The sequence below is a fragment of the Eumetopias jubatus genome, unplaced genomic scaffold (genome assembly GCF_037043125.1).
Source record: "Eumetopias jubatus isolate StellerSeaLion01/CBP00866 unplaced genomic scaffold, mEumJub1_p1.0 scaffold_3, whole genome shotgun sequence".
Lineage (NCBI taxonomy): Eukaryota > Metazoa > Chordata > Mammalia > Carnivora > Otariidae > Eumetopias > Eumetopias jubatus.
The window spans coordinates 54355695-54376704 of record NW_028274809.1 but is presented as its reverse complement, the minus strand read 5'-3'; the positions used below and the strand labels follow the sequence as shown (position 1 = coordinate 54376704).

General features: G+C 39.6%; 1 protein-coding gene across 1 annotated transcript in view; it reads right to left on the bottom strand.

The window, feature by feature from the left end:
- The window catches only part of TTN (titin), a 268068-nt gene extending 248029 nt beyond the window's left edge, over positions 1-20039 (bottom strand). The window contains 14 exon segments of the mRNA XM_028121746.2: positions 779-901; positions 1007-1300; positions 4658-4795; positions 5285-5422; positions 6014-6151; positions 7309-7440; positions 8751-8891; positions 9563-9715; positions 10610-10937; positions 15045-15289; positions 15383-15468; positions 15961-16248; positions 17709-17912; positions 19949-20039. Coding sequence (XP_027977547.2) covers positions 779-901; positions 1007-1300; positions 4658-4795; positions 5285-5422; positions 6014-6151; positions 7309-7440; positions 8751-8891; positions 9563-9715; positions 10610-10937; positions 15045-15289; positions 15383-15468; positions 15961-16248; positions 17709-17912; positions 19949-20039 — 2499 coding nt within the window.
- Positions 20040-21010: the final 971 nt, after the last annotated feature.

The window sequence follows — 21010 nt, the reverse complement described above, 5'->3', positions numbered from 1 at the left end:
TTTTCACTTAACCATCCTAAAAATACCACAGCGGGAAATTCAAAATCAGGAAATTACTAAAATATTTGGTAAATTCCTAAGAACTACTTTAAAATAGCACTGTAAAGTTTCAGCCTCAAATCTGGGTGGAAGGTGAAAATGGAGACATTCAGAAAAATATTTTGAAGGCTTTCTCATTCTTTTTATTCTGTCACTGTCTATGGCTTTTTTATTTCAATAGTAATTTGGGGCTATGCCAAATATAGGTATTAAATGTGCTTTACAATTCTTTGGAGGCATTCGAGATTTGCATTCCACATCTTAGGTGTGTATAAGAAGAAGAACAGTGACTGATATGAAGGGTTACTACGTGCTGCCAACTTGCCCCTGATGTCAGAGCTAGGACACAAACCCAAGGCTGTGTGATTCCGCCATCCAACCCAACTACCACCCATAATACCTCTCTGCATCTTGTTATATTGAGTAAATGAACGTATGATTTTTCAATATCTGACTTTATTATTGATATACATTCATAGCCTGAAGTGTCTCACAGCATAAAGAAAACTAAACTGTGTGATAACCATCTTTTTACAAAATGTGAAACAGAGAGAAGCCTGTATGGATTTGTGTCCTCTTGGAGGCGTACGATAACCCCCTCTGCTCCCCGACATTTAGCCTGCTCGGCAAGTTTCAGAAGCCAGGCTTCAGGGGCTTCGGAGTCTGCCATGACCGGAAACATTAGGTACTTAACGCCTTTGAGCCAGACATTTCTTTGTCACGCTATGTAACTTCTTACCTCATATCCATGTTCTGTCTTAGGGACAGAAATTTTTGAAACAGTAAAGTGAGGGCTTGCTGTGCGGGGGCGTTTATCCACATGGACTAATCTTTCAGTTGCTAGATCTGTAGTTTTCTTGATCTGCAATGAAATGAGACTCAGTGACACCACGGTCCACCAGATGACCAGAGCAGTTAAGCTTGCTTTCCCATGGGTAGGGTGAAGATCCAGCAGGTACAGACCCACCTGTGATGAAATGTGCATTCCCATTTGATCAGTAGTTGTGATATGAGTCTCAGAAGGAGCCTGGATCACCCTAGGCTTGACTGCTTTAGGAACAACATGGGGTTCCGAGGCTGGACGCTGGGGATGCTCAGCTACCTTTGTGGTGGAAACGCGCTCCTTATAGCCATACTCCATAGTGGTCTGCTGAGCATAGGACTCTTCAGGGGGCCTGGGCTCCCTGGGCTCTCTGACGCGGGCCTGGTCTACTGCAGCAACGACTGTTGCTACAGCTTCTGCCTTTTTCCCAATGTCCACCTGGAGACAAGGTTTCCAGAATTAATATCAGTAACGTCAAACTCAAGCCAGGGTAGCTCCTCCAAGGACGGTCACTGAGAACAGACAAATGCCTAAAGGTGTGGTAGGTAGATGGCACCCATGTTATATGGCTCTGTTAATGCCTCCAGGAATGTGGCTCACAGATACATTTAGGAACTTAATATCTCATTGATTATTATAATGTAATGGAGAGCTAGATACATTCTATACATACCTGCTTAATTAGACTAGACCTTAAATCACACACACACACACCACATGGGACAACACAGTACCTATATAAAACAGGAAGGAGATTTTGAGTTTTTCTAGGATTCTGTCTGAGGCAGTTAATTAACACTTGGGAAATCAGAACTCTGGGGTGGTTATCTTCATTGATTATTTTTATTATTCTGTCCATCATTTAGTCTAATATTGCTGCAATGACAGCGATGATAAAAAATGCACTCAAACCCCTCCTGGACCCATCGAGAAAAATCAGCTGCTACAGAGTTGTATGGTTGCATGCAAATATGAGATAATGTGAAAGCTCATGAAACAATAGTGAGCATATTAATTTTCTTATGATTCCCTAGGGATAAGAATTTTTAATCTATTAGAAAATATCTTTCTTAAAAAATGTGAATGAAGAGATTCTGATTAAAATGAAAGTGTTAATAATATTTGGATTCAAGAGAACCTTTCGCAGTGAAGTTCAATTTACTTTCATTATTACTGGGAGGTAAAGCGAAGAAAAAACCAGAAATGTTGTTTTCTCATTTCCATGAATCTGATTAACATAAATGAAAACACAGTCTGCAAAGGTGTTTCTCTTTTAAAGAAAGCAAACTAGCTACATGATGTGGCTTACAAATTACGAGTCTATGCAATACTTGGAAATAGCATATCGGTGTCCATCAGTGCTCTTTAAAAATAATGCTGGAATATTTTATTAATGTCCAGTTTTCTTTTCTGCTGCTGTGAATGAAATCTAGATCACATCTGAAAGGTCTTTCAAGGATGCTACCTATATATCTGTTAAAATTGTTCTCAGAATCATTTAAGATACAAATAAGGGCTTTTTTCTGAGATGAAATTAGGCCTTTAGTGATCATGGGCTTCATTCAGTGCTTCTTTCCAGTAAGCCACAAACAATCTGATCTTCCTTGAAGGATTGCAAATGCCGATTTCACTTTACCATTGCATCATAGGAGAAACTGTAAAATATACGCGAGGGTTAGGTGACTTAAGTTTGTTCATCTGTTCTTTTTTAAAATATATAGGCCATTAGTTGATTTGAATTTTATAGATATTTTAAAATGTTATGCATCTTTGACAGATAACACAAATATATATATTTACCATATATTATACATATTTAATGTAGGCCAAAGATTCAAATGAGATATGATGTAAATGCAATCATTCTACAAGCAAAGTAATATGTATTAAGTATACATACACTTTTAATACATATGTAAAGGCTGATATACCATTCTCTCTCTCTACATATAAATATGTTTATATATATGTATGTGTGTGTACTTAACATATATTACACTTTGCTTGTAGAGTGGTTACATTACATTATATCTCATTTGAATCTTTCAACTGTAGTCTGTACGATAATCAGGTTTTATTTATTTTAACGAGAAAACTTAGGCTCAAAGAAATTATTTGCCAACTGACATGTACAAATATATATTATTTAAAACTTATGCAAAGGAAAAGAATCTTAATTATGGGTAGGATATTTCAAATTGGAGAAGCATCTATGTATTTTTTCCTGAGTTATTATATATCGAGTTCATAGACATATGCTGTTTGATGGACAACCACAGGTGTGTCCTCTTTGCTGGTACCATTTTGCTTTCTTAGTGGACTCACATCTCTCATAGTTTTTGAACCTAGATCAACAGGAAGAAGAATTGGAGCAGGAGACCCCAATTCAGACAAGTTAAATGCTGAAAATTAACTTAGGAGATGCAAAAAAAAGTGTTACTTAATCTGGCTTTTCACAACAAGAAATGCTAACTGTTGCACCGGAAGAGCTGAATGGGGTCTAATCGTCTCTAATGCTTGGTGATCGCTTCAGCAATTACATGGAACACTAGAGCACAATGACTGATGTGAGATGAAAAGTTATGGGTGCTGATGATGAAATGGGATGAAGCAGTGCTTTTCACCTCCACAGCATCAGTTTTCATCTCCTCACGGAAAAGATGGATCTCTTCTTGCTTAATAGCAAATCCTTCTCTAGTCCTTGGCAGTGTGGCCGGTTCAGTAGATTTTGCAGTGGTAACTACTACTTTGGGTATAGGTATTTTCTCAGTTTCCATTCTTAGCTAATTTTTAACAACAAAAATAAGAAGTCAAATTGATGTGATTCAGAACAAACAACAGCAATTTAAATATAATCACTGATGAAGTATGTTACATATTGGAATTGCTGTCACCAATGAGATTTCTGAAAGGCTGATGTGCCATTCAATATGAGACTTGGGTAAAGGTTTAGAAAGTTGATCTTAAATCATGCCTTAGGTGTAGAGATAGAAAACAATGCCTAAAGATGTAGAGATAGAAAACAACATTGAGAGAAATACAGACAGGACTCAGCCATGATACTAAAGAAATTTAGTTGATAATTTCCAAATACTATATTGACAATAAGGAATAAAATTAGGTAAATAGCTTATTTGGGGTAAATGACAGAGTCACGGTAAGTTGGTTAATTCATGGAGATTTCATAACTACATAACTACATAACTACAATAGATGCTACAAATAAACTTCTTCATGGCTTATGTGTATTTTGGTTGGGTGATTCCTTCTCTAGATTTTAATATTGCATCTTGTTTAGCTTTAGCAGGAGTTAGTATGGTAGGCACTATAATTTTCTCATCTGGTATTTATATTTACAGAAAGAACAAAAGTTAAACTTTCACTTGAAAAAATTATGGGTATCTTCCTGAAATAAGTCCATACTTTACAATGTAAGCTACTGAATTTATGACCCTCAAAACATACATCTTCACGACAGTAAGATTCATCATTTACTTATACTTTTTTCTTTAATGTTCATGAAATATCTTAAAATCAGCCTGCATGCAATTTCAGTCACCAACTTCCAGAGAACTTCTAGATGTTAATAATAAAAAATGGAAAATAGTAGTGAAGAAATCAGTGGAGAGAGGAATATGTAGTAATATTAACAATAATAATTTGGTTTTTTAGTTTCTAATCATTTAATCATCTAAAAAATAAATAGGTTAATAGTGTCTCATACATAAGAAATTCTGAGATTGGGATTAATGGATTATAAAAGAGGGATTGCACACTTGGAATAGCAAGCATCACCTTTTCATGAGTAACTTGGATTTGTTCTTGTCTAGTAGCCATTCCTTCTCTAGTTCTCAGTATTGTTTCTTGTTCTTGGGCTTTAGCAGTAGCAACTGCTACTGTAGACAAGGCAGTTTTCTCAGCTTCCTTTCTCATCTGATTGTTACAGTAAAATCAAAGTTGAAATTGCACAGGGCTTTAGACACACATGGTATGAACACCGCCCCCTGCCCCGTGCCTGGTGGGGATGCAGGATGAAGTTATTCAGGGTTAACTACACAAAAGAAGTTCCTTAACATTATTTGCATATACTGACTGGGAATCACAAAACTTAGAAATGTTAACTAAAAAAAAAACAAAATCTCCAGACGATCCCATATATTGCTTTTTAAAAATCAGGCTAAAAACGCTCATCTTCATGCAAAGAATAATGGGGGATAAAATGAATTACACATGTTACAGATGGATGAAAATCAAATGTGCAGATAAAATTAATGGTAAGCAGTCACACAGTCCTCATTTTACTTTTAGTCTGGGATTCAAAAAGGAAAATACAGACTAATAATTCATAGCACATCATAGTTAACGGTTTGCTAGAAATTAGTTTAAGGATGAACATTTCCCATCTCAAAGATGTGTATTCACCTTTTCCTGAGTTATTTGAACTTGTTCTCTTTTGGTAGTGATGCCTTCTCTAGTTCTTGATACTAAATCTTGTTCTTTGACTTTGGGTGTGGCAACTATGACTTTAGGTACCACTGTTTTCCTAGTTTCTTTCATTGTCTGGTCATATGATAAAAAGAAAGGTGAGAAAATGGTCATTAAATTTCATACAGCCTCTAATAAAGGAAACTTAAGTCAAATCCGAGAAAGGAAGCAAATTTCTTCCTGTTCGCGGACACTTCCATCACACTTAAACCTATCACATGTTGCCTGGATCGTCTGTACTGCTTCATTGCTAACAGTATCAAAGTAAGTGCAGTCGAAAAGAAAAAAAACGTGATCAGCAATAAAAGAAAAAAGGATGCATTTCTGATTCTCACATTCTTCTTATAATCCATGGGAAATCCCAGTACAGCCATAATTAACACATACTTTTGCATTTTATCAAGTGACTTGAAAACTGGAAGATATTAAAGTGAACTATAGGGTCATGTTAGTAACAATCCAAAGAAAGTTTGAAAGTTAGGAATGAAAAGTGGCAGTGAAAGCTGGAGAGGTGGCAAAGGGTTTGTGAGAGATGTTGAGGGAGTTTTCTATTCGAGTTATAAAAAGACGAGGTGAAAAACTGTTGAGTAAGACCCATGATGAACACGTAGGCAGCTTGGAAATGACATGACAAGAGTGAATTGCACACCGGCAGGGAGTCATCACCTTTTCCTGAGTTATGTGCCTTTGATCATGGAGTGTGGCAATTTCTTCTTGAGCTCCCCGGATTGTTTCTAGCTTTGTGGACTCTGCCATGGCAGCTACCACCACGGATGCAGTGGTTGTCAGAGCTGTCTGTCTTATCTGATTTTCAGAGTAAAATAAAGGTTTGAGGTTCAAAAGAAATGGCGAGATACCCTTGCAACATCCAGAAGAATACAAAATGTTTAGCAGTAAGAGAGAAAGTACCACATTTCCATTTTCAGGGCCAACACAACGTTTAAAACACAGACTTTCGTTTTCCTGAGGAATAGGCTTCATTTCTACCCACTTGCTCCTTTGCAAATTGTCCTAGAAACTGAAAAGATCTCATCTTTGAGACATGTTGACACATGAGGACCCAGTGAGTGGCCACCGGCGAATGGCTGGAAAACTAGTCAGGCTGAACTTGCCAGTAACTGGCATTGCAATGGCAACAGGGAGCTCTACGCCCTTGATCATGCCAAGTAGGGGATGTGGGCATTCAAAGTCTCTCCCTCCCTCTAAGGAGAGGGAAATTCATTCAATAGCCTGTGGCCAGCCTTCAAAGAGAATAGAGTGTTCTCAGCTAGGCCTTTTAAAAAAGAGCTCTGGGATCAGCAAAGAACAGGTGATCAAGATTGGTGAGGGGAGGCACCCTCCTGAACAGGAAAGAGTTAAAAATAGATGTTTCTTTCCTGACACCTTAAGGCTGGATGTCACACACAGAAGAGAAGTGGATTTTGGTGACCCTGAGGTTGTTTGCACATGGCTCTGTGGCACAAAAGCAGCAAACACTTCTAGGTCCCTGTTTGTCAATCACAAATTAGGACATTTTCTTGAAGAAGGACCAGTGTTTCCTGATGTCCAGCATTTCCTCACTTTCCCTTGATATTTACTTGGAGTGTTCACGGCTGGCGTGCACATGTGTGCATGCATAGATAGGTCTTACAACCGAAGTGACTGAGGGCTGAGGCTACACGTGAGAAAACTCTACTGAGGGTAACTAGACTGGGGTGATATCTGTCTTCCATTTAAATGCGCTCTAGAAATGTCATAGATGTGCTCCCAAATGGTTCTCACAGACAATCTCCCCAAAACTGATGAATTGAGTGAAAAGTTGTGTAATGAAAACAGAATCTCCATCATGAAAGAGTTTCAGAGAAACAACAAAAATACAAACAAAAGACTCCTCCATTTGGAGGTTTTGGTAATAGGGTACAAGCTCACCAGAGTGTGTTACGTGTCAACGAACTACCACATATTCACAAAATCCGACTTACCGTTTCTTGAGTTACTTGTTTTTGTTCTTGTTTTGTAGTAATTTGTCCAGTAACTCTAGTTTCTTGCTCTTTGGCTTTAGTTGTGGAAATTATTACCTTTGGTACAAATGTTTTTTCAGTTTCTTTTCTTATCTGAAATCAATGATAAAAACAAACTCTTATTGTCTCCTGATCTCTAACGGAAGTGACATAATGTTCAGTAAATATAAACAATATACCAAACAAACTTCTTTCTTTCTTTGAAGAAAGAAGTACAATCCTCTTTTTCTGGAGATATCACTAAATAAATCTTCTCATTTTCCTTAATAGGACCATGCTGTTTCTCTGTCTAAACCATAATTTATGCTGCTCATGGAAAAAAAAAAGTTGGGTTCAATACCATTTAATTGAATTGGAGAATTGCCATCTTCTTTGAAAAGACTTCCAATTTCCATAAATGGATATATGGGCAATACTATTCTATGCCACTTCTGTCATCTAAAGGTGTTCTTAGAGAATTGGATATTGGAATGGAAGGCCTTAGAAGTAATTTGACCCTTTAGTTTTATATACGAGAAATCAAGTATGGACAATTTACAATCTACGTTTATATGAAATTTTTGCTTTGGAAATTTTCCTAATTATGATTGCTTGGAATATCCAGACTTACTTTTCTGAGAAGTTATGGGGAGAAAAGTTTTGTACACATCCCAGGCAAAATGTTTTCCAAATCCCTAACCCTCTGAAGGAGGCTGTTCGGATCTGGATGCCTAAGGTATGTGGAGGGGGAAGGGGGAAGAGGAAGGGGAGTTTTCCCCATTTGCCTCTTTCCTCTTTTCCAGTCTCAGACACCATCCCTGACATTACAGATCTCAGGGTTTAAAGACTTGAAAGTTCATCTTCTCAAATCCCCCAGCTGACAACTGGCTCCCCTGGCCAAAAGCCCTACCAAATGGCCCTAAGCTAGTTTATTCCTGAATGCCTCCGATCACGACTGTCCTTTCCCCTTTTTTTTGGTCATTTGACCTACAAAACCCATGCTGTCCGTTCCACTTCAAATCCATATTCCCAGGTTCTCCTAAGAGGTCAAGAAGCAGTTGCCAAGCTCTTTTTCAAAGCAATATGTGCTTAGTGTCCTTCTCTGTTCCTTCCTCAACATCTACTCTTCCTGGTTTGACCTCGCTCTAGGCACATATTTAGTCAGTGCACCTCCAGAGCAACAGAGATGGAACCCCTCGTTTGTATTCAGAGAAGTTCCTTTTGTCTACATAAGTGAAACATTTGGGGACTCGAAGGGACCTTGGAATCCGGTACCCAGGGATACACAGATACAAGGGGATTTTAATAGTGTGATAACAACTATGTTGCCCAAGAAACAAAACCCTTCATGGTATACATTATTATGTGTGCTGACACAGGGAACGACAACAATAATTTCACATCAAAACCCATTTTTTTTTCACCTGTTCATGAGTTACGTGCACCTGCTCTTGTTTTGTTGTAATTACTTCTCTGGTTCTTGATTTTAATTCTTGTTCCTTGGCTTTATCGGCAGCTACTACTACCTTAGTTACAGCCATCTTCTTCTCTGCCTCTTTTTTAATCTGGATTTCAGAGGGGAAAGGAAGGAAGTAGTTTCATGCACCTTATATAGAAATTCCAATAATAAATCAGGACGCAGACAGAAACGTCACACAAGAGAGGATAAGGGGGAAAGCTGGAGTGATTTTAAGCTATAAAAGAAATCTATTCAAATATGAGGTGGGAAATTATACTGGATTTATAACACTTTTCAGCCGTGAATCAAGTGTCACATTTGTTTTGAGGAAAGTAAAAGCAAAGGTCTTTGGGGGAAGCTTGGAGAAAGGTAACGTCTGCCCTGCAATAATGGTCCTCCCCCCCCACCGCCCCCAGCTCTTGGAGCAACCGAGCTCTGGACTGACTGATCTGGAACCACAGCAATGGATGCACATGCACACTCCTCATTTAGCCTGCTTTCCTGGCCACCCTTTGCCTATCTCGACCCAGGACCATGTTGATACTTGAATTCCTTCTCTGACCTCCTGTACCAAATTTTGGTAGTTCATTCTTGTCTACCTGCCTGACATGGACCAGGAGCTTTAGGTACTTATATCTTGAATACCCTTGGTATCTCAGGCCATCTTTTGCAAGTCTGGGTCACACTGGGCTCGGTGCCGTGCTCCACGTGCTTGAAGCACTGGTTTGCCATGGGAACTCTGCACACCCAGCTCACTCTGGCCAGCTGCGTGCCTACCTGTTCTTGAGCAGGTTGGATATGCATAGCAGTCGTGGTTGTCCTCTGAGCAGTCTGCTCTACAGCGCCGATGACTGGTTCTCTCACTCTGGCCATATCAACAGCAGCAACAACGGTCGCAACAGCGGCACTTTTGTCCGTTTCTTGTCTTGCCTGGATCAGAAATGACCAAGGCCATTTTCAAAATGACATGCCCAGCAGACAATACGGAAGTTCAATGGAAATGAGCTGCCTCTTATCATATGGTTTCACTTACTTGTGGAACATAAGGAAAAGCAGGAGGACATTAGAAGGAAGGGAAGAATGAAGGGGGGGAAATCAGAGGGGGAGACGAACCATGACAGACGATGGACTCTGAGAAACAAACTGAGGGTTCTAGAGGGGAGGGGCATGGGGGGACGGGTTAGCCTGGGGATGGGTATTAAAGAGGGCACGTACTGCATGGAGCACTGGGTGTTATACGCAAACAATGAATCATGGATCACTACATCAAAAACTAATGATCTACTGTATGGTGACCAACATAACATAATAAAATAAATTATATAAAAAAAAGGAAATGAGCTGCCTCCAGTAAAATGTACGTGGGATAAGTGTGTCATTGCCGAGAGAGGGCATGAATTGTTAAAACCTGTCTTTTCTGAAAACCTCACAGAATAGAGCCTTTATCCCAATTAAAAATGATTTTCCAGGGGCGCCTGGGTGGCTCAGTCATTAAGCGTCTGCCTTCCGCTCAGGTCATGGTCCCAGGGTCCTGGGATCGAGCCCCGCATCTAAGTTTCCCTGCTCAGCGGGAAGCCTGCTTCTCCCTCTCCCACTTCCCCTGCTTGTGTTCCCTCTTTCACTGTCAAATAAATACATAAAATCTTTTTAAAAAAATGACTTTCCAAAGCATGAGTCAAATTTGACCTTCAGTTTCTGTTATGTCGTTCTGTTCATATGCAATTCCCCTCCAAGCCCCATGAGATGGAGTTTCATGGCAGGGTGCTGGCTGGAGATACCAGCGTGGAAAGGAAGACAAAGCAGGACCGCCCTGTCCCGACCTACCTCGGTGGCCCCAGCAGCCCCAGCCCCCGCTGCGAAGGCAGCACCGGCCGACAGGCTGGCGGCGGCGCCCTCTCCTCCGCTGACGGTCACTTGCTCCTGGATCCCGTATCGCCCTTCCCATCTCTCCTCTGTCCTGATCTGGGTGGCGCTCGTCACCGTGGTTTCTCTCATCTCAGCCTCAGATGAGGACACATAGCCCTCTTGCTTCCAAGGCGGAGGCACTTCGGGGCTGGGGGCCACGCCAGGGGTCTGGGTCTTCCGGGCGAGTAAAGGAGACCTAACGGATCTGATGGGGGATGTGGAGATCCTCCCCGCTGGAGACACGGATCTGAAAACCAGAGGGCAGAGGTCAGGAACGGCAAGACCCAGAACTCCTTTCCGAGTCACTGGATCTGAATAATGGAAGGAAAATCTGGAAGTGCTTAAGGCCGAGTTTTTTCAAAATGTGTGCCCCAATAACCTATTCAGAGGCAAATAATGTACTTGATTGAAAGTAATTTGTTTTTAAATCTTGGTAAGCCCCAATCTTATCTGCTGTAACTCGGTAAGAGAATCAGTCTGAATTCTAAGCTAAAGAATGTTGTGCCCTGCCCCACCTTCTCACCATTTAAAAAAGTCAAGACAGCAGAAGGTCTTCAAATACAGCAAAAGAAAGGACATGGTGACTACAGTAATCAGAGCTCTAAATTTCTCTGTTCTCCCAATGGGGGAGGGTATGTCAGGTGTCGAACAAAGAAAAATTTCTATAACCAAAATGTTTGTGCAGTTCTGGGCTAAAGAAGTCTGGCCTCTTTTCTTTCCCTATAGACTTTTTGCAGCTTTCACCTATGCCCAGGCCTTGAGAACCTCCAGGCTAGGCGGAAGCTTTCTTGGGACTCTTCTTGCAGAGCTTTTTTGGGTATGGGCTGTGCAATGGTCAGTGTTGTGAACTGCTCTTTTTAATTTTCTCTGTGTTTACCCTCACTCTCAATGTGTTGTACTCTGGACTTTTTAATATCCATATAGTTACTATGGTAACTGGCTATTTAGAAATCCAAGGGTTCCACAGTTTTTCTATTAAATTGATAAAGTGCTTCTTCTAAAATAATTTTCATTGCTTTTTGTGTATATCCCAAGTGGAACAGCATCATTTGAAGAATCTAGGTGCTAACTCCTGACATTTATGGCCAAAAAATACAGTCCCTGATCTACACCAATAATTCTAGGGGTTGGCCAACTATTTTAAGATAACAATTTTCATAATTTAATTTTTGCTCAATTCTTAATCAACTTTTCCCTCTAGATGGCAGTATTGCCTCATCATTGACTGTAACTACTGCCTACAGGAAAATATTTATAAATTTACTCTGGCGGGCGCCTGGGTGGCTCAGTTGGTTAAGCGACTGCCTTCAGCTCAGGCCATGATCCTGGAGTCCTGGGATCGGGTCCCGCATCGGGCTCCCTGCTCGGCAGGGAGTCTGCTTCTCCCTCTGATCCTCCTCCCTCTCATGCTCTCTGTCTCTCATTCTTTCTCTCTCAAATAAATAAATAAAATCTTAAAAAAAAAGGTTTAAAAAAATAAATTTACTCTGGCATTAACTTACACTGATCATAAATGAAACGACTCTTCTAATTAAGGTTCAAGGCACCGTTGGTATCTGCTCTAAGTGACAGAGTAACTTAATAGTACACTACAATATTAACCAGTTCCATGAAGAAATGTTTAGTCCTTTTCTTGAAGAACGGCTTTTTGGTGAAAATCAATTTACATTTTATACATGAAGTCGTAATCAAGTAAAGGGAAATCTAGGGGAACATGTCTCTATTTTAAAAGCGACTGCCTTAGAAATATAACAAAGACATCTAACACTGTTCTAAATGGAGGGTCTACACTAACTGAAGAAAAGCAAAGTGACATGTACTTCCAAGTTTCAACCTGTGCCTCCCTCTTGCTCTTCATCATAAAGTGAGTTTATTTCAAAAGGAGTTAAAGACATGATTAGCATGACATGAGTGATTAGCAGCAGGCTGCAGGTAAGCCCATAACTGTGAAAAATCAATGTAATTTGAGTCATTATAGGAAAGTGCTTATTTTTGCTTACAATAAAACATAATCACCTGGTCACAGCCAGATACATGTACCTTATTCAACAAAATATGTTTGCCTTACTCTACGACAAAAATCAAGATTAAACCATTAGACATTTTAGGAAGTATTCTATCTTGGATAGCCATTATTTTCTCTATAAATTGCTATTTTTATTTCTTATTTTAAAGTAAATTTCAGGGACTGAGTAATGGGGAGTGTTATTAATGAACTACCAGGGCTGCTAAAGACAGTCAAAACGCTCCACAGAATCAGGGAGGCTCTGTAATTTTAAATGACCCTTAGGCTTGGATTAAAAATACAGTGAGGTTGTTATCTCCCCCAGAAATCACATTTGGCCTGTCTTGTGATTTCATGGTGTGCAAACTTGGAGCTAGCCTGGGACAGAACACTATTTATTTGATAGCTAGACATGTTTTTAAAACTGAGTTTTTGGTTCAAGTCTTCCTTCATATTAGTGTTTGCAAGTACCTTTAATTCTCATAGTGGCCAATATAATAAAAGTTGGAAAATATCTAGCATTTTTCATATATTTATCGGACTTCTGCATCACCTCTTGTGTGAAATGCTTGTCTTCTGTTCACTTTTTTTCCATTTGTGTTGCTTATTTTTTCCTTTAAACATTAATTTGTAGAAGCTTTTTAATATATTTGCTACTTAGTTCGTTGTCACAACTGTTGCAAACATTCCCCCCCCCCCCAGATCTACTGTTTGCACTTTGCTTCTTTGAGGGGTCTTATTGAGCATCAACGTATACAGTCGTGTACATTATGCAAGGTTTTGAGGCTTCTACCATACATATTGTAGCCACTGTATACTTGATATAATGCTTTCAAGGCAGAAACAATGAAATATCTTGAGGAAGAGACACTTCTAAAATATTTTCACAAATGCACTGTTTGGTTTAGCAATGACCTAATTTTTGCCATACATACATTTTATTTTAATGTAGTTGAATCTCCAAATCTATTTTTAAAAGCTCTCCCTCACAAATGTTTTCCCAAACAGTCTCATATATTTTTTTTTAGTTTTTATTTTTTAATTTAGCTTTTGTAGTCAGGCTGAAATTTATTTTGTAAATGGTGTGAGCTAGAGGTTTATATTTGTTTTCTTCCAAAAGGATAGCTATTGGGCCAGCATTCTTTATCGAGTAAAATATCCTTTCTCCCACTGAACTGAAAGGTCACTTTGATTAAAAATGGAATCTACTGGATACTTGAATTTATTTCTAGATGCTCTGTTCTGCTTCTCTGATGTATTTTCTATTCACTTACCAATACCACAGTATTTTGATTTCAGTAGCTTAAGTAAACTTGACTATTTTTAGGCCAACTATCTGCTTATTATTCTCCTTTTAAAATTTTTCTTGGCAGGGGAACTCTCTCTACACTAAAACAATGGTATAAATTGATCAGGAAACATTTTCTTGTTTACCCCAAATTTTGGACATTTTTTTCAGTTCATCATATTAAAAACCTCAGCAGGTTAAGCCAAGTTCCAAAGTTTCAAATTTGTTATGGATAATCTACACTTGTTTACAGAATTTCTGAGCCCTGATGATACATGCTTACTTTCTGAAATACCTCCGTATTAACTAAGCATAGAAACCCATCTTATTTTCTGTGGAAAATGACATAAGCAAATGCAAAATATTTAGAAGGTTTTACTTCTTATCAGAAAATAATTATACAAATGTTCTTATGCTCCATATACAAAGTACCTTCAACTAATTATCTCACTGAATCCTCACAACACTCCTTGAGATCATTCTTATTGTGATTTTCTTTAATGTACAAATGGTATGACTAAGACCCTAAGCAAATTATTTAACCTCTAGCTCCACTCACCTATCCATAAAATTAGGAATGATAATTCTTAGAGGTTGCTGTGAATATTTAAGGAGATAATATACATACAATGCCAATCAAATGTCTGATAGAGAGAAAGTGGCCAATATATAATAGCAACTATTTCACTGTTACAATTATTTCCCTAAGTCACACTGTTAGCAAACGGTCAGGCTGATTGAACATAGGGCTTCCAACCCTACATTCTATGCTCTTTTTATTTCTCAGCTTTCTCTTGGCTTTTAATGCAGATGTTTCTTAAATGGAATACAAATAGGAATTCAGAAGTAGAGTTTATAAAGTCGTCCAGTTTAGCTGTGGACGGTGAAGATTTGTGACAGTGAGGATTCAGGACCTTTCAGCTTACCTCCTTTCTCACATGCTACATTTTTTATTGCTTCCTTCTATTTCTCTTCCTTCTTTGTCTTCTTATTTCTCATCTTATTGGATGAAACCTAATTCAAAAATGCACAATGACTTGCTCTACTTTAAAAGGCTTTACCTGACAGGAGACGGGGTTGGTGCCCGCACATGTCTGACCGGGGAAGGGGAGTGTCTTATCGGCGACGGGGACTGCTGTCGAGGCAACTGCGCTTTGGCAGCAATGGATGGTGGTGTGGGAGACCTGGACTTGGGCTTAGGAGGTATCCTGGGAGGTGTTTTATGGGGCAGCTGTTGCCCAGCGGCACCATCTATGACCATTTCAACTGTTGCAATTGATCTGGCATCAAAGTGGGCTTCAATCTTCTGTAAAAGATGAAAACAAAGCCCATGTTGAGGGGGAACAGTTGGCGAAGCAACAATCTGAAAGGTCTGAAAACCAACAGTATAGAAAAATACCTTTTCAATTCGGGTTTGTCTTGTTTCTGAAATCTGAGCAGTCGAAACAATTGTCTTTGTCTTTTTAGCGGGTACTACTTCTTCACCTGTGGAAAGGGAAGGACAGCTATTTAGGAGGAGGCATGGTGACCCATTTCTAAAGAGATGATGTTAATTCTGACTACAGAGTCAAGAAAATTTTCTAGATGTCTCAATGGAGGAAAATGCAGGAAGTTTTGGATTTTGTATGAATATAAATTAGGTTTTAAAATAGAATACGTTTGTTATTAGATAAGAATTTACTTAGAACCATTTTTTTAAAATTCATTATTGGTCAATAATTTGAAAACAGATGACTTAATTGAAATGCTTTCTAGTTTCTACTGGGCTTAGTAAGCACAGAGTGTGTCAGTGATTCTGAGCTCCTACTTGGAATCTCAGAGACTTTTCTTTTCATGGGTGTTGAAAAGCCAGCTTTGGTTTCAGCTCGCAGCATCCCTGAGGCCTCCAAGGGGAGGTGGGAGGACCTCCGGCCCCACTTCGGCCTCCATCAGTAAGTACTCTCTCCTTCTCCCAGTTTCTCCATCTCCAGCACATACCTTGAACCAGCAATTCGGCAGTCGAAGTAGCTCTTCCAACGCTATTGGTGGCATTTACTGAATAGGTCCCGGAGTCTTCAGGGTATGCTTCCGCAATCAGTAAGCTGTAGAGGTCGCCTTCTTGTGAAATTTGAAAATCAAGGGAGCTCTGGATTTCTGCTCCATCCCGATAGAACTTCACCACAGGTGTAGGGATTCCGGTCACTCTCACTTGGAGTCGTACTTGGCTTCCTTGTCTCACGGTCATGCTCTGCAGTCGTTGAACAAAGTTGGGTGGCGCTGTCTCTGCTGCAGGGGGAAGCGAGGAAAATCAGGACCACTAGCCAGGGTAATCCAGACAGGTTATTTTTAAACAATCATAGCTCCATTTCCAAAACAAGGCAGTGACTCCCTGAACGAAACACCCTTGACTGTCCTTGAGCCTAGTTCACGCACAGGATAGCAAGAAAGGAGCCAGAAGATGGCAGAAGGTAATCCTGCCACCATATTTTATTTTTATTTGCTCTTTTTGTTTAGGAGCTGTAAGCCACCACTCTTCCTTCCTTTTTTTTTTTTTTTAAAAAAAAAGCTTCCATATTGTTATAACATTTTTAGAGAATCTTTCAGACACTTCCTCCCAGCCTCACATCTAGCACTATCTTAACCTGTTAAAGTAATTTTGCATATTTCAGTAAATTGCATTAAAATGAATTCTGATGGTTGGTTTGATAAGTGTATCTGTGACTTACAGAATCACCAACTCTTAACTTATGTTAAAAATATCCTAAATTGTCTCCAAATTGATCAGTATTCAAATAACCCAAATATTTACTTGCATTTAAATGTTATTCCAAATAGTGACATGATTTAATGTTAGTTATGCTACAGAAAGGGGATTTTTTTTTTTGGTCCATTATGTTGAAAGAACATTTTTAGAAATGTGAAGAGAGAATGGGATCAATTTTAACATGTTTTTGAGTAATAAACAAACTGTCACCCCTGTGCATTTTCCATTTCTGAATTTTCTGGATGTATGTTAAAGTTCACACATGATGTTCCCTGATGCATCGATAACAGCCCTATACTTGAACAGTGTTGGTGGTATAGTGTATTGGCTAACCACATATAACATTATGTAGCTCGTTATACAGATACTGTTTGTCATGTATAAAGTAATATACAATGTTCTGTGGATTAACATCTTACCAGGAAGTGAAGGATGGAGAGAAATGACGGGGGCAAAGAAGACTGGTGGTAACTTTTCTGAGGAAACTGTGTCATGCATCTGCCTTTTTCTGTGTATGTCCACGGTGTAATAGTTTTAGATATGGAAAGTAAGTAAAGAATTATTGAATTTTATCGATAAGAGCAGTTTTTCTTAAATGGGCAGTCTTTGGAGCACTTGCTTCAGAATCATCTAGAAGCTTGTTAACGTGTAAATTCCTGGTGATGCACCTGTTTCCTTAGTAGACTCATAAACAAGGCTCCAAGCCTTTCCACTTGCTCAGAAACATGGTTTGTAATATTCCCTTTATGTACTTTTGAGTGTTTAATATGTGTATAGAGGAAACATTCTCAGCCACTTTTGTGCTGGATTTTGAGAGGAGAATTAAATTCTACTCTGCTATCAATTCAGCCTCCAGTAGGTCCCTCTCTAGATCTTAGCTGCATCTACTTATTCCTCAGTAGCTCTTCCTGGACCTCCTTCCCCATGGACTGGAGATGCCCTGGGGTTGGGGCAGAGGACAGGCAGGTCCCCTCCAGCCTACCTGTCACAAGAAGCTCAGCAGTACTAGTCGCTTGTCCAGATCCATTGGTGGCTCTCAGGGAGTATCGTCCACTGTTGGCTTTAGTCACGGCGGGGATCATCAGTCTAGCGCGGCCATCGCTAAAGGAGATCTGCACGCCGGGTAGAGTGGAAGTGGAAATTGCCTGGCCATCCCTAAACCAGCTCACCTCAGGAACTGGAAAACCTGGAGCACAAACACAATTCATCTTTATGTTGGAATGGGGCCCTGCAATGTCCTCTGCTCTGTCCCGCCATGTTCACTGCCTTGTCCTAACCCCTGGGTCCTCTTGCAAACAATTAGGGTGGTCTATGGGGTCGTGTAGAGGTCAATACCTTCATTTAATAGGAGAGGAAAGAGGCCAAAAGAGACTCAGTGTTTTTTCCCAAGGTCCCTCAGCTAGCGGTACACACAGAAGACTAGAATTTCTATCTCTTGCCCTCCTGTCCCAGGTTCTCCCAGATACAATTTAATAGACATCATAAAAATCATGAAGGGGATTTAAAAAAGCATAGAGCCAAGGAAACTTTGAAATAAAAAGTGACTGTTGTCCTCTTCAGAAACAAGTAAAGAACAAAAGCAGCAAAGGATCTAAAAGGGCTGCCTAGCAAGCCCGAGAGGACAAACCCATCTGTGTCCCTCCTCTGTGGTTGCAGGGACACTGTCTCCTTGAACTCTCCTGCCTTTCAAATGTGTAATCAGTAAAACAAAATGCAGAGAGAGTGGGTTCTCGTAGAAGAAGACACAAAGGCAAACCGAGTCTTACAGAACAACATGGATTCCTGGAGTTGCAGGTAGAAAAGCTGAATTCTTTTCAGTCGCCATAAATTGTGGAGCTAAGAACTACATATATGTGGTTTGATAATTTAAGTATATTAAAATTCTGTACATTGAGAAGGCATGAAGCAAATTCAGAGCAGGGTTTATTTTATATTAAAATGGAGGAAGTGAAGAGAACCAAGAGAACATTTATTTTCTTGTCCTTATATTAACCAATCTCCCACCACGGCCAAGTGAGTAGTTTATTTGACTAATTCATGAATGTCAAATATTTTCGGTGGTGTTTTCTTAATAATTTATTAGCACATAGTGTGAAGGAACAAGAAGCTACAAAGAAGCAAGCTTGCACTACTCCACAAATGGGCAAAATTCCCACTGAAGCCAATTGTGTTCTGCACAATTCAAAAGTTACTGAGCGTTACAAGATACATAATTGTATTACTGGAAAGTCAGAGTCTATCATGTGTGAGAAGAATGGAATTGGTCTCTAAATGTTTTATCCAATTAGGAATAAGATTGGCACATAAAATAGAAAATGAAAGGAGCAAGGAAGAGATCTTATTTTATATCTTTATTAGAAGCCAAAAAATTAAAAGGGGGGGGGACAGTAGACCGTGGAGGTATAAACTTGATTTTCAATTAACCCATGCCATTTTATATGACCAGTTACGATACTACAGATGGAGACAATATTAAATAATTTTTGAGATTATTTATAATATAGTTTGTAGATGACCCCCATTTTTCCCAGAAGATGGTAAGTCCTTGAAATCATGCATTTTTTGGAACTCTAAACTGAGAAAAAGAAGGGGAAAAACCCTAACTTTGTTTTAAATAAAATTCGAAGGTCAATCTTTGTTTCTCTTTGGTGGCATATGTTATTTTTTGTTGTCATTTCCAAAGATTGGAAAATCTTAATTCACTAGAATCACTTAATAAAGACTGAAAATACAAGAATAAGATCATTAGGCGTTAGCTCAACACTGCAAGTTTTCTGCTTCTAAGAAATGTCCACGGTATTGTTATTTCCCACTCTCGGGCACCTGGAGTGGGCCCCAGCCTCCTTGCCCCGCAGCTCCACGGCCCGCCCCTACTGGGCTTCGGTTCCTGGCTTCCAGTCTGGCTCTGCAGCTGAACCCAAATATAGAATGACCAAATTTGGTCGTACTTAGCTGCTGGATTCTGACAGCAATTTTAATCCAATGCTAATTATTTGCTTCACGGAATTATAAATATGAATAAAACATTTCCAAGCCATTATATTGTCAGATTTTGTCAGTACTCTGTGAACGGTATACCCTTAGGATGGCCCTTCCATCCAGCTGGACCAATTTTACAAAGTGAAAGCTGGGCTTAAACTTGGTGTCGAGTCCTACAGCTAAACTCACATACGGGGGTGGGGAGGAGGCGAGGCGCAAACAAGTGCGCACGTGTGAGCTTACCACTAATGTGAGCCTCAAAGGTTGCGGTACTACCCTCCAGTACCACAACGCTTTGTAACGGCTGCTTAAACGTCGGTGCTTGAGTTGTCATCTTTTCAGGCACTCTGAAAAGGAAGAGAAAAGAAGTTAGAAGGTCCCAGCTAAGGGCCACTTGAGCTACTGTGGGGATGGCGGAGACACACATTTTCCAAACAGATTACTCCTGAGATCATCTGTGGGACCTCGAGGGATGGGTCGGGCTTCTCCTTCGTGGTTTCAATTTGAACACAGGACTCTGCATTGATTTGGAGCCTAACAGAGTAGCGGGTCTAAAGAGAAATGGGGGGCGGGGGGAGGAAAGCAGAGCAAGGAATGCCCTCTAGTGGTCAAAGAGGGAAATTCCGTCTTACCAAGAATGGGACACCTAAGTGAGAGATGGAAAGAGGAAAACTAGAGTAAGTGGGAGTAGAGAAGCACCATAAAAGAAGTGTGGAAAGAACAGAATGGATCTGTGCATCGGTTCAATGGCTGAGAGATAATTGTTAAAAAATATTTCCTTCCTATCAGTATTTTTCACTCCCTCACTCACTCTGTATTTTTAAGGTTGGCGTAGATTTGGGTCTTACTAGTATTACTTTAGGTAATCCAGGCGGCTACTTAAAGTAGTCACCAAAACTAAAAATTTGAGCTTTTCAATTTCTATCCTTACTTGGGAAGTTCTGGCAAGTCTTACTGACTATGCAAACCTTTTATAGACAGCTTACAGTGCTTTCTATTTCTAATATTTCTTCATATTGTAACTGCTCAATAAATGGTGCGACTGCTGAAGTCAGTAGTCAGGAAAATTTAAACTTACATGAATTGGCCAACTTTTATTACAGAGCTGAAAGGAAACTACTGACTTGAGCACTTAGTAAGGAACAAGGTCCAAACCTGACAGAGAGAACACCGCCGTGAAATGTAAAAAAGTTAAATGCCTCTTGATTTCTCAATGCAAATATTCCAAATCAAAGAAAGGAATGTGAAATTTGCAGTTAAGTCGTTTTAAGTGGAAGAAAGTCCTTTGTCCATCAGTTCCAGAGA